The sequence below is a fragment of the Oncorhynchus kisutch genome, linkage group LG5 (assembly GCF_002021735.2).
Source record: "Oncorhynchus kisutch isolate 150728-3 linkage group LG5, Okis_V2, whole genome shotgun sequence".
Taxonomy (NCBI): domain Eukaryota; kingdom Metazoa; phylum Chordata; class Actinopteri; order Salmoniformes; family Salmonidae; genus Oncorhynchus; species Oncorhynchus kisutch.
Genome location: NC_034178.2, coordinates 48,106,956 through 48,121,783, shown reverse-complemented (window position 1 = coordinate 48,121,783; position 14,828 = coordinate 48,106,956). Strand labels below are relative to the sequence as shown.

The following is a 14,828-nucleotide window of genomic DNA, read 5'->3' as shown; positions in this document are numbered from 1 at the left end:
AAAGAATGCTTAGTAGTTGTCAACTAATATTAAGCAATCTTGTAATCAGAAATGTTCAGTGAAAGTAAAGTCAGTTGGGTATCGTCGGATGGGGCCACAGTGTCTCCCGACCCCTCCTGTCTCAGCCTCCTAGGATCAGTCTGTTATATCTGGAGTATTTCTCCTGTCTTATCCGGTGTCCTGTGTGAATTTAAGAATGCTCTCTCTAATTCTCTCTCTCTCTCGGAGGACCTGTGCCCTAGGACCATGCCTCAGGACTACCTGGCCTGATGACTCCTTGCTGTCCCCAGTCCACCTGGCCATGCTACTGCTCCAGTTTCAACTGTTCTACCTGTGGCTATGGAACCCTGACCTGTTCACCGGACGTGCTACCTGTCCCAGACCTGCTGTTTTCAACTCTCTAGAGACAGCAGGAGAGGTAGAGATACTCTGAATGATCGGCTATGAAAAGCCAACTGACATTTACTCCTGAGGTGCTGACCTGTTGCACCCTCATGAACCACTGTGATTATTATTATTTGACCTTGATGTTCAAATTTTCATAGATGACCAGCTTGGCCATGTTCTGTTATAATCTCCACCCGGCACAGTCAGAAGAGGACTGGCCACCCCTCAGAGCCTGGTTCCTCTCTAGGTTTCTTCCTAGGTTCTGGCCTTTCTAAGGAGTTTTTCCTAGCCACCATGCTTCTACACCTGCATTGCTTGCTGTTTGGGGTTTTAGGCTGGGTTTCTTTACAGCACTTTGTGACAACTGCTGATATAAGAAGGGCTTTATATATATTTTGATTTGATTTGATTTGATATTCCTTTCGTCAAAGATCTCAGTGTGCAGAAATATGCTTCACTCACTTTCAGATACAGTACCTGCCATATCAGTTAGCTAAGAGGAAATGGAGTCACCTGATCAGTAGGCATACACCAGTGTAGAATATAGCATCTAATTGATATGATCTAAATAGCTGACATTCAATGTCTTAAGGTTTTGAGTTCCGATTCACTGATTAAGGTCAATAATGCATCCTGAGCCAATTAATAAAAAATTGTTCTTTAAAAAAAAAAGTATTTTCATTCTGATCAGAATCGTGTGCACAGCCAAGACCACAAGGGGAGACTCAAGAGCCATAAGTGGGTTGCTTATGCATACTCTGAATAAGAGCTTTGACAGTAAAGGAAATGATTATTTCTCTACTTGCTTTTTACAAATGGTAAACAGTGAGAGCAATGTTGACAGGTCTCTTAACATGATGAGTTAGTCTTTAACAAGCTGAAAATACTGTATGAACGCAACATGCAACAATTTCTAAGATTTTACGGAGTTACAGTTCATGTAAGGAAATCAGTCAATTGAAATACATTCATTAGGGCCTAATCTATGGATTTCACATGACTGGGAATACAGATATACATCTGTTGGTTACAGATACCTTTAAAAAACAAGGTTGGGGCATGGATCAGATAACCGGTCAGTATCTGGTGTGACCACCATTTGCCTCATGCAGCATGACACATCTCCTTCGCATAGAGTTGATCAGGCTGTTGATTGTGGCCTGAGGAATGTTGTTCCACTCCACTTCAATGGCTGAGCAAAGTTGCTAGATATTGGCGGGAACTGGACAACACTGTATGACAGTATGACATTGATCCAGAGCATCCCAAACATGGTGACATGTCTGGTGAGTATGCAGGTCATGGAAGAACTTGGACATTTTCAGCTCATAGTTTATGCCTGGTGTCACGATCGTCGTATTGAGGAGACCGGCATGACAGGCGGCTCTGGCAGCTCCTGGTTGGCTGACGGCTCTGGCGGGTCCTGGCTGATTGACGGCTCTAGCGGGTCCTGGCTGACTGACGGCTCTGGCGGATCCTGGCTGACTGACGGCTCAGGACAGACTGGCGTCTCCGGCGGATCCGGACTGGAGGGAAACTCTGGCGGATCCGGACTGGAGGGAGACTCTGGCGGATCCGGACTGGTAGGTTCCGGACTGCGACCCGTCGTGGTAGGTTCCGGACTGCGACCCGTCGTAGGAGGTTCCGGTCTGTAGACTGTTGCCGGACGCTTTGGACTGGGTACTGTTGCCAGACGCTCTGGACTGGGTACTGTTGCCGGACGCTCTGGACTGGGTACTGTAGCCGGACGCTCTGGACTGGGTTCTGTAGCCGGACGCTCTGGACTGGGTACTGTAGCCGGACGCACTGGACTGGGTACTGTAGCCGGAAGCTCTGGACTGGGTATTGTAGCCGGACGCTCTGGACTGGGTACTGTCGCCAAACGCTCTGGACTGGCGAGGCGCACTGTAGGCCTGGTGCCGGCACTGGTGATACTGGGCCGAGGACACGCACCTCAGGGCGAGTGTGGGGAGGAGGAACAGGGCGTACTGGACTGCCGAGGCGCACTATAGACCTGGTGTGTGGTGCCGGCACTGGTGGTACCGGGCTGGGGTTACGCACCTCCGGGAGAGTGCGAGGAGCAGGAACAGGGAGTACTGGACCCTGGAGGCGCACTGTTGGCCTGGTGCGTGGTGCCGGCACTGGTGGTACTGGGCCGAGGACACGCACCTCAGGGCGAGTGCGGGGAAGAGGAACAGGGAGTATTGGACTGTCGAGCCGCACTATAGACCTGGTGCGTGGTACCGGTACTGGTGGTACCGAGCTGAGAACACGCACCTCAGGATGAGTGCGAGAAGAAAGAAGGAACAGGACACACCGGGTTGGGAAGGTGTACTGGAGACTTGGTGTGTAGAGCCGGCATCAAATCTTCCGGAACTTTAACACAAGTTTCAGGATGAGTACGAGGATCTGACACAGGTGGCATCGGACAGCTAAAACGCTCCTCAGGGCGAATGCCGTGCATACTACGCCAAACCAACAGCTCTCTCTTCACTCTCCTCCAATTTCGTCAACAACTCCTCGTATGTCTCATAATCTCCCCTCCGTTCACTCTCCTCCAATCTGTCCAATAACTCCTCGACAATCTCCGACTCAACCCTCAACTTTGCCGACTGCTCCAAGTGCCCCCCCAAGAAATTTTTGGGGCTGCCTCTCGGGCTTCCAGCCGCGCTGCCATGCTGCCTCCTTATACCGGCGCCTCTCTGCTTTCGCTGCCTCCAGCTCTGCCTTGGGGCGGCGATATTCCGCCGTCCAGAATTTCCTCCCAAGTCCACGAGTCCTGCGATCGCTGCTGCTGCCTTTTACCACGCTGCTTGGTCCTTTGTTGGTGGGTTATTCTGTCACGTTCGTCGAATGGAGGAGACCAAGGCACAACGTGATATGAATACATGTTCTATATTTAATGAAGAAAGAACACTAAAACAAACTTACAAAACAACAAACGAACGTGACGCTATATATAAACAGTGCAGACACAGGCAACTTGACATAGACAATAACCCACGAAATACCCAAAGACGATGGCTGCCTAAATATGGTTCCCAATTAGAGACAACGATGAACAGCTGCCTCTAATTGAGAACCAATCCAGGCAACCACAGACATACATAAACACCTAGATGGTAAAAAAAAAAAAAAATACAAAAAACCCTAGACAGTACGAAAAACACATACATCACCCACGTAGTCTGCGGTTGTGAGGACGGTTGGACATACTGCCAAATTCTCTAAAAAGACATTTGAGGCGGCTTATGGTTGAGAAATAAACATTCAATTGTCTGGCAACAGCTCTGGTGGACATTCCTGCAGTCAGCATGCCAATTGCACGCTCCCTCAAAGCTTGAGACATCTGTGGCATTGTGTTGAGGCACAAAACTGCACATTTTAGAATGGTCTTTTATTGTCCCCAGCACAAGGTTCATCTGTGTCATGATCATGCTGCTTAATCAACTTCTTGATATGCCACACCTGTCAAGTGGATGGATTATCTTGGAGAGGAGAAATGCTCACTAACAGGGATGTAAAGAAATGTGTGCACTAAAGTTGAGAGAAATAAGATTGTTGTGCGTATGGAACATTTCTGGGATCTTTTATTTCAGCTCAGGAAACATGTGACCAACACCTTACTTGTTACATTTATATTTTTGTTTAGTTTAAATACTCCACTGAAAATACTTGTTAGGTAGACCTAACAATGTGCGTCTAAAGAGTCCATAATTTTTTAAATTTTTTATAAAGCCTTGAATCACTAGTTTAATTTGATTTCCCCTACAATAATGTATTATGTTTTCAAGACTAACTCAATCGATTTGTCCTTGTAGAAACTTTCACCCTAATGAAATTGGCCTTATACTATCCATTGACATGAGCAAAATGTAATTGGCAATAAAGAATAGGCTGTGATAAATTAAATGAGATGAATGAGTAAATTAGATATTGTATTAATACTGTATTAATCATGTTTTAAATTTATCACTGACGACAATTTCATGAAACACTACATTTCCCATGAAGCAAAGTAGGTGGGCGATTCGCACTGGGTCGTCACTAGTTAATACAGCCATAAAGTAATAAACCCCGCCTATTTTTACAATGTTTCTTCTTAAAATCTGATTTTAAACCTAACCTTAATCTTAACACTAACCTTAATCACACTGATAATCGTATGCCTATCCCTACATTTAAATTAAGACAAAAATCACATTTTTAGCATATACTTTGTGGCTGTGTTATCTATAGTGGAAACCCTGGCACTTTGCTGACTTGGGAGGTGACTGAACTGTCTTCGGTTTGTTGGGCAGAGAGGAACTTCACAGCTGCTACGGGTGTGGTTTTTAACGTGATAAATCTTAACGAAGAGAATAGTGCATAACATCACTCACACACTGAACGATTGAATTATAACTCAGAGGAAGAGGAGCAACATAGCTCTGCGTCACAGTGGTTTATTGAATTTTGGTTCATTGCAAATTGGCATCGGAAATCGATCTGCTCCGCGGTCTTCACAGCTGGAATACTTTTGCTGAGGTTCCGTGACCCTTTTTCTTGGTCTAAAACGTGAACTTAACTGATTTTATTGACGCGCCCTCAAAATAAATTGTTGTTACTCAAAGTTTGTGTCCTCGTAATGACAAACAAATGACATTTTTTCTGTCGGCTTGGATAGAATGTTCAAAAATAGGCCTTAAACTTGGTTTACCAACGAGGAAACATCTGGAATAGAAAAGTGAATTCGGACTAAATTTAATAAATCATTTGGATGCTGGTTTGTGGGTGAATCAAACTTATTTTCCAGTCGTATTTCTCAAAGAGGAAGTTGCATTTCTCAACCCCACAACACTGGACTGGGAACTATTTTTAAAAAAAATAACTCACAGAAATAGAGCCCTAAATAGGCTACATCATTTTTGTGTGATATCGTTCCGATAAACAGCAGTCCTGAAGCGTGCACTTGGAACCATGGGGTGTACAGTGAGTCAGGAAGATAAAGCCGCGGCCGAGAGGTCCAAAATGATTGACAAAAACCTTCGAGAAGATGGAGAGAAGGCGGCGAGAGAAGTGAAACTGCTCCTTTTGGGTATGTACCACCAAACATTATATTCCTTGTCTAAATCCATTCAATGAAGATTCGCATGAATCGTAAAGTATCCAGTTTTACGATCGTGAACTGGCAATCTAATTTGTTGCAATGTTGCGAGACATAGAGGAAATGATTCATGGTAAAAGCTTTGAGGTAGAGTGTGTGTGTGACGAGGAGTAGGCTAGGTAAACTCACTAATCTCCCTCATTAGCCATTTTGATGTAGCTACATGCCCGAGACTTTGTCCCATTTCAGTGGAGGTTCTCTAGCCTCCAGTGCACAACTGGAACAGATTAATCAGAACCAGTAAACATAAATCTGAGCCTGCGCTGCTGCTTCTGTTATAAATCAGAGGATTGCCTCTCACCGCGGGAATTGTCTTAACTCTCCAAGTATTCAAAACAGAAGACTTGCTGTCAACGCACAATAGGCTACTTAGGCTATGTCAATGTTTAATTACACTCAAGTAGCATGCAATACAATCTAGCCTATCATAAAATGACTTCAAAAAAAGGTGTTTGCTGATTGATTCCCATAATGTAGCCTAAAGGTGTAATCAATCACTAGCCTACAACTAACAACTGGATCGTTCCATGTCATTTCAGCACCACATTTCAGCACCACCAATTCAGATGGTTCTGAAATCGTTTCTGTAGTTAGAAACCGATAAAATAATCATTCTGGCAACATTATTTTGATGAAATATAATCTGATCTCTGAGAAATTAAGCTAATTGCTTGCACCCAAATTGGCCATTTTAATTTATAAAATGTATATAATATTCAGTAATTATAGTACCTAACATTTGGACCAAAACGTTTTCTAACAATGAGTAAGAAATTAGGAATATATATCTATGGACATCCCACCCCAACAACGAGTATATAGTATCAGTTATCTGTCTGACAACCCTCACGAAAAAAGATTGCATTATAACTGCAGTATGATGCAAATGTTGTGTCCAAAATAACTGCAGAATAACTGCAGTTCAAATGTAGTATGCATCAGATATTTTCCAATTATTGCGTCCAAAATTCCACTGTCGACTGCAGGTACTGCACATTTTGTTTGTTTGTAGGGAAGTAGAATGGGGCTGTGTGTTTTCATTCATCCAATATAATGTATTCTCAGTGAATTTGTTAGTTTTTTTCCGTCTTGTTCAGAGAAATTATTAATTGAAGTTGTTAGGTACATCTTGATATTAACAGGTTCTGACCACTAGATGGTGCTTTTCCTGCTATTATGGTGATTCATAGGGATAGTTAACCAAAATTACAAAAATGCCATATTTATTTTCTTACCCTGTAAGCATTTCATGGAGCAGGTATGATGGCAACCAATGCTTTGGTTTTGTTTACCTGGCCACAGTTTCAAATGCTATTTTTTTGTTGCAATTGTGGCACTAGTCATTTGTACCTATTTGAAGTCTTTTTGTGCTTCATAACCAAATAATCTATAAGTAAGATAATTGAGCTACACAATACATTTGTAGATACTTTAGGATGATTTGGACATGAAGAGTAAAATTTCTAATATAGGTACCATTGAATTGCATTGGATTTGTGCCACCAATGCTAAAAACCATATACTTGTTCTTGGGGTAGTATTTTTGGGGATTCCACATGTATAATTCGTTAGGAAAAAAAAAAAGTTTGGTCCAAATCGGATGTTAGGTACTATATTTATATGGGGCGGCAGGGTAGCCTAGTGGTTAGAGTGTTGGAGAAGGTACAAATCTGTCGTTCTGCCACTGAACAGGCAGTTAACCTTGGCCGTCATTGAAAATAAGAATTTGTTCTTAACTGACTTGCCTATTTAAATAAAGGTAAACATTTTTAGAAATCCAATAAATTAAAATGAAGAACAATTGTGCAATCAATTAGCTTAATTTCTCAGAGATCAAATTATATTAAACAAAATGATGTTGCAGGAATGCTAATCTGAGATGGTGGGCGTTGAAATACTCTTTCTCGTGCTTTTTGAGGTGGAACGACCCCATGAGGTCTGGCCTCCCCTCAACATTTTAAACTAATGAAGAGAATATTCTAAATTGCTTTCATAGCTCTCCGGCTGTGCCTATTAATGACGAAGCCATTACATCCATAATGAGGTTTTCAGACCTCTCCAAGCAATGGCAGATCATTCACCTTATGTTGTCTATGTTGGTCCTATTAATTAATGATTAATGGCAAGCAATAGATTCTGGCTTACAGTATTGCAGTCTGTAAAGTGCTCACTAAGTCAGAGAATTGAACCATTTATAAGTCACTTTAGTTTAGGCAAGATTTTGTAATGTTGTCTGTACCATTGTTCTGTTCAAGTTGCCTCTCTAACTCATAACACCACCACTTGTTGCAATCAATGTGAGCCGCATGGTTTTAAAGTTGTGTGTCAAAGCTTATTGACAGTGACTTTGGTGGTTGTAGGTCAGGTGCTTCGGGAATTACAGAGTGAAATAAAGCTGTGGCCACCTTGGGGCACTGTAATAAAATATTTCATTAATGATAAGTGAGTGGGTGTGTTTGCTGGGTGTGTTTGCTGTTGAAAGGACTTGAACTCCTTTATCCCCTTCATAGAGGACTTTCCTGAGCGTGACAGAGTAGGGACTGTCGTGGTTGACAAGTCATTTGGATCCTCTTTTGAGTCAACTTTTGCATGACTCTGCTCTGAGAGGTTTTTGACAGAGGTCATATCATAGCCACCCTCACAACCCCCCATGCTGAACAGTGAAGTCTTGCTTGCTGTGTACTTTGCTCCCTTTCTCTCTATTGCTTTGACAGAAACACAGGGCTCCTGTTGGGAATGTTTTGAATAAGCTGGAGCCCAAACAGCCGACCAAATCATGTGCTTGAGCCAAAACAAAATACTCTGTTAACATGGTGGCATGAGCCCCAGAAAATAAGCGTATATCTCAAAATGCTTCCTGGGAACTGAACACTGAAGTAAAAGGGCATCCTGGGATGTTGTTTAGCAGTAAACTAGAAACAAGGGGTGGTCCCACTGTATTCTTCTGCAACTCCCATTTTCAACCAAACATAAAGTCACATACTCTTTTTTATTTTTTATTATTATTATTTTTTAAATATATTTTTTAAGAAAGCCATCTGACCAATGAGAATACATGACAATATGAAAAATTTTACATGCATGCTATATTACAACACTCCCCTGTTCAGGTCATTGACAGATATTATCATCCACATACACTTCAATAACGGTGCACACGTGCTTTAGCATAAATACTCTCTGGAATATCAACATGTAAGTCCACACGGGATAAGAAACTTCTGTTTTCCCGTACCCTGATTAACTATTTCGCTCTTGAACCCATCCCATTGCCCGTCAATTCTCTGAACAGGAAATGAACAGATAACCCTCTACAATCAATGAGGAAATATCAGGTAATAATTGACCAAAAGGACATCGCTAACCCCACATTATACCATTAATAAATATTACACACCATTCAAAAGTTTGGGGTCACTTAGAAATGTCATTGTTTTTGAAAGAAAAGAAACAAAAAAAATCAATTAAAATAACATCAAATTGACCAGAAATACAGTGTAGACATTGTTAATGTCTACACCTCTACGCAGACGACACCATTCTGTATACTTCCGGCCCTTCTTTGGACACTGTGTTAACAACCCTCCAGGCAAGCTTCAATGCCATACAACTCTCCTTCCGTGGCCTCCAATTGCTCTTAAATACAAGTAAAACTAAATGCATGCTCTTCAACCGATCGCTACCTGCACCTACCCGCCTGTCCAACATCACTACTCTGGACGGCTCTGACTTAGAATACGTGGACAACTACAAATACTTAGGTGTCTGGTTAGACTGTAAACTCTCCTTCCAGACCCATATCAAACATCTCCAATCCAAAGTTAAATCTAGAATTGGCTTCCTATTTCGCAACAAAGCATCCTTCACTCATGCTGCCAAACATACCCTTGTAAAACTGACCATCCTACCAATCCTCGACTTTGGCGATGTCATTTACAAAATAGCCTCCAATACCCTACTCAACAAATTGGATGCAGTCTATCACAGTGCAATCCGTTTTATCACCAAAGCCCCATATACTACCCACCATTGCGACCTGTACGCTCTCGTTGGCTGGCCCTCGCTTCATACTCGTCGCCAAACCCACTGGCTCCATGTCATCTACAAGACCCTGCTAGGTAAAGTCCCCCCTTATCTCAGCTCGCTGGTCACCATAGCATCTCCCACCTGTAGCACACGCTCCAGCAGGTATATCTCTCTAGTCACCCCCAAAACCAATTCTTTCTTTGGCCGCCTCTCCTTCCAGTTCTCTGCTGCCAATGACTGGAACGAACTACAAAAATCTCTGAAACTGGAAACACTTATCTCCCTCACTAGCTTTAAGCACCAACTGTCAGAGCAGCTCACAGATTACTGCACCTGTACATAGACCACCTATAATTTAGCCCAAACAACTACCTCTTTCCCAACTGTATTTAATTTAAATTTAATGATTTATTTTGCTCCTTTGCACCCCATTATTTTTATTTCTACTTTGCACATTCTTCCATTGCAAAACTACCATTCCAGTATTTTACTTGCTATATTGTATTTACTTTGCCATCATGGCCTTTTTTGCCTTTACCTCCCTTCTCACCTCATTTGCTCACATTGTATATAGACTTGTTTATACTGCATTATTGACTGTATGTTTGTTTTTACTCCATGTGTAACTCTGTGTCGTTTTATCTGTCGAACTGCTTTGCTTTATCTTGGCCAGGTCGCAATTGTAAATGAGAACTTGTTCTCAACTTGCCTACCTGGTTAAATAAAGGTAAAATAAATAAATAAATAAAAAAATGTTGTTAGTTGTGCTCAGTTGTGCACCGGTGCCTCCCACTCCTCTTTCTATTTTGGTTAGAATAAGGCATGTCTTTAGATCATAGGACCATCATCACAGATGGGATCCCGCCTTCTATGAATTCATAGATTTCAACAAATATTTGTAACCATGTTTATAAATGACATATAATCTACATATGAACCTTGTGTCAAATCAGTCCATTAATGGTCGGTGGATGTGTGGCTAACTGCCACAGGGCATGGGCAACAGTGCTGTTGTATAAGACATGGCTGTTTGTGCCTGGATGATAATGACTGCCCTGATTATGACTGAGTGGGCTGCTGTTTGTATACTGTTCCCAGCACTGACTGTAGCCCCAACACACGTGCAGACCCACAGACAGACACACACGTGCAGACCCACAGACAGACACACACGTGCAGACCCACAGACAGACACACACGTGCAGACCCACAGACAGACACACACGCGCAGACCCACAGACGGACACACACGTGCAGACACACACGTGCAGACCCACAGACAGACACACGTGCAGACCCACAGACAGACACACGTGCAGACCTACAGACAGACACACACGTGCAGACCCACAGACAGACACACGTGCAGACCCACACGCTTGAAGACGCCAGGGAGAAACCTCTTCCGCCTGTCTGTCCGTGATATGTCTTCTGAACTACCCTCCCCCCGTCTATCCGATCCCTTCCCGTCCCCTAAAGCAAACTTTTTGAGATTAGGAGAGCTGTGGGGCTGGAGATGAAGGATGGAGCCAGCTGCTATTTTTGGATCTATGGCAGATAGAACAAAATGATGGATCTCTTTTCTCCTAGAACTGGGCATAAGGGCTGTGGAGGAAGCAGGGATCGCTAACCAGACACTACAACGTTACTAAAGAACCTCAGCTGTGACATGGGTGTTTGCATGCAGGATTTAATGCAATAGAAAGGAGTTTATGCCTCTTCACGGCTCCAGTGTTCATTAACAGGAAGCACACATTTAATGACTTCCCTTCAGATTTTGGACTTTGATCGACGTTGAATCTCCTCCCTCCAGCAACATGAGCCTCTGTGAATTCTGTCATTCTCTCTCTGTTTATTTTTCTTGTACTTTGATTTTTCTAACCTCATATTTTCAGTTCAACTGGGATGGACATTTCCCTTGACAGATTCTTCCTCTCCCTTAAATTGTGTGTGAGAGCGGCAGCTTGGTCTTCGTGAACATCTGTACAATTCACTGGCTTGACTGTAGACACAAACACGGTTCTCTCTCTCTCATATTTATTTATATAACATACACACACATTGCTTATAGGCATGCTTAGCCATGAATTTATGTAAAAACACAGACACATGGTTGCATGCCCACACAATATGGGCAGGGCATAGTAAGTGATGTTATGTCATGTGTATTTAATGCTCAAGAATGTTTAAAAAGTGTGTGTTTGTGTACGTCAGAGAAAGATGCAGGTCTGAAATTGTGTACTGTGTACATCCACGTTCCTCCCTAGCTGTCTGCTGAACAGGGATGATATGATAAATGAAACAGGGCAGAAACAAAGGATGGCTTCTTTACAGGAAAGGACAAAAGTTGTTTTATTGGACTATGGGACGAGGAATGCAGATCACGTTCTCGAGGCAGAAACCTTGTCTATTTAGAGTTGGGGGGAAACTGATATGGCAGCCCTGTTCTTTTTTTCCATTGGTAATGAAAGGATTGTTACTGTTATGACATGATACACGTTAACATGGCAACTAATAGTAACAATGTAAGGTTGCTATACTGTATTGCCTCTGCAATGACACTACATGACATGACAGTGCTCATTAGTTATAGTAAACCATAAGGACTGAAACTAACTTGACCGGGCTTTTGTGCTTCTAGGCCAAATGTATCAGGCCTTCTGTTCTGTGTGCGAGTACTGTGGTGATGGGACTCAATTTATGATGCAGCGCTGATCATCCATGTTTTAGAGATGTGAGTATGCACCGGTGCTGAGCTTTTTTTACAGACCACCGTTGCTGCTCAAGAAGGGGGGGGACATCTGATGTAAGCTTGCTTCAAGCAGCAATTACTTCTCTCTTCCTCCCCAGCCCTGACTCTCCTGCCCACAGACAGGGAAAAAAACACATGACACCAAGTCAGCATTCATTCTCTCTTCCTATTTTTATCCAGCCTTTCACAACATCTCTGGGTTTCTGAGGCTTTCAGATTGGGGAAAAAAACATGATAGTAGGCTAACGTTACATACATACCATTTCTATTTTATATTTATAGCTTTGCCTATTCGATCTGGTTACTAACATAGGCCTATGCTATTGCACCAAATTCTTGCCTCAAAACATCCAATCTGTGCTTCAGAACCAAGAAGTTGTGCGTCTTGACTTTAGACCAATGACGGGTGCGAATATCCCAATTAGTGACCAAAAAGCACTTGTTTCATTTGATCCAGTTTAGTAAACTGCAACGGACACATCTGTGCCAGAACAATAGGCTGCCAGGCGATTTCCTTGATCATTTTTCATATTTCAGATAGGCCTAGTTTGGGTGGCTACTGGCTATTTCAAAAGATAGATATAACATCACACTGTGGCAGGTAGCCTAGCTGTTAGAGAGGTGAGCCATCAACTGGAGGGTTGTGTGTTTGAATCCCGGGTCTGATGTGAAAAACTCTGCTGGGAACTGAGCTGGCAACCGAAGGTTTGCTGATATCAAATCCTAGATGCCATTGTGCCCTTGAAGGCACTTAACCCCTCACAACAGAACCTCCACTGGGTGTCCAATGTGGCACCTCTCCAAAAAAACAATGTTTATGTATGTGTGTCTTTTGTAGGGTTTAGGTTAAAAGCAGAAGTCAGATTTCAGTTGGCCCTCGTGTACAATTGACGAATAAAATGATCTTAATCTGATCTCTTAATCTCCTGCTTGCTCTGGACTCCAGAGACGTAGCATGATATCCATAGTTGCTATTGGCTGTTTAACATGGATGGCTTCCTGCTAAAATGCAGGTGTAAAACACCGTTTATTTCTGTATCTTGCATTTTGAAAATGCATCACTATTTACGTCTGTAAAGACAGGCTACAGTTGTGTGTGTTTCCATTTGCTTGAGTAGGGGGTCAAAAGCTTTGAACAATTCCCTTTTGGGGAGTTTTAAAAGTTTGAGAACCACTAAGTAATTGATTTCTAAGGAAGCCTAATGATCCAGTTGGGGCTTTGAAATGGACTTATTATTAAATGGACTAACCCTGAGCAGTTGACCTGCAGCACTGCCTGACCTCACCAACCCATCAGGTAAACCTCTGTGCTGTAAACAATGTGGATTCATGGGATCTCTATGGGCTCTTAAGAGGCCAGGGCATCTACGTTGAACAAAAATATACATGCAACATGTAAAGTGTTGGTCTCATGTTTCATGAGCTGAAATAAAAGATCCCAAAACTGTTCCATACACACAAAAAGCTTATTTTCAAAAATTGTGCACAAATTTGTTTACACCCCTGTTTTTGAACAATTTATTCTTTGGCATGATAATCCATCCACCTGACAGGTGTGGCATATCAAGAAGCTGATTAAACAGCATGATCATTACACAGGTGCACCTTGTGCTGGGGACTAAATGGCCACAGATGTCTCAAATTATGAGGGAGCATGCAATGGGCATGCTGACTGCAGGAATGTCCACCAAAGCTATTGCCAGAGAACGTTGTTTTAGAGAATTTGGCCGTACGTCCAACCATCCTCACAACCGCAGACCATGTGTAACCAGGCCAGCCCAGGACCTCCACATCTGGCTTCTTCACCTGCGGGATCGCCCTTTTGTGGGGAAAAACTCATTCGGACTGGCTGGGCCTGGCTCCCCAGTGGGTGGGCCTGATAGTTTGGTATTTTTCTAGATTGCAAGAACTGATATTTATATAATGCAGAACTGTGTAAAACTAGCCTACATCTTGGAATTCCAGATCACTGATCAAAGTAATCTAAGGACAACCCTAGACAACCTAGAGGAAATCCATCAAGCCTAATACCAGAAATAGTTGCCACTTTCCATGCCTCAGCAGGCATTGATTTCTGCCCTCAAACTGATTTACAGCTTGAGCTGACATTTGCATGTGGCTTATTTCCCTATCTATGACCAAGTCCGTGCACTCCCTTATCTATCGCTGTGAAAACACTACACCAGCCAAGTACCAAAGTTTGATGCACATACCTCTCCTTCTCTGGGAGTGCTTTCCCCCCAGAACGTGACATCAATTGTTGTGGCTGTTTGTGTGTGTTCTTTCTCTTAGAGAATAAAGGAGAAAGCCGACTGCTAGAGGATAAGATGTTTGCTGAGCAATTTCCTGCTGTAGGATGTAGGATAAACGGATGTCATTATTTCTCTAAATGTTTTGATTGAGTCTCTTCTACAGACCTACTCCCAGGAAATACTATTGATCACAGTGAGGGGCTGTATTGACCTGCCTGCTGGTGGTGAGAGCTAGCATCAACTGGAGCAAGGCCCAGGCAAGAAT

The 14,828-nt window shown here is 42.8% G+C and overlaps 1 protein-coding gene across 1 annotated transcript in view; it reads left to right on the top strand.

Moving 5' to 3' along the window:
* The first annotated feature begins 4,521 nt into the window (after positions 1 to 4,521).
* The window catches only part of LOC109891172 (guanine nucleotide-binding protein G(i) subunit alpha-2-like), an 89,152-nt gene continuing 78,845 nt past the window's right edge, over positions 4,522 to 14,828 (top strand). Inside the window, exon 1 of the mRNA XM_020483510.2 lies at positions 4,522 to 5,464. Coding sequence (XP_020339099.1) covers positions 5,347 to 5,464 — 118 coding nt within the window. The 5' untranslated portion in view covers positions 4,522 to 5,346. The remainder of the gene's footprint in view (positions 5,465 to 14,828) is intronic.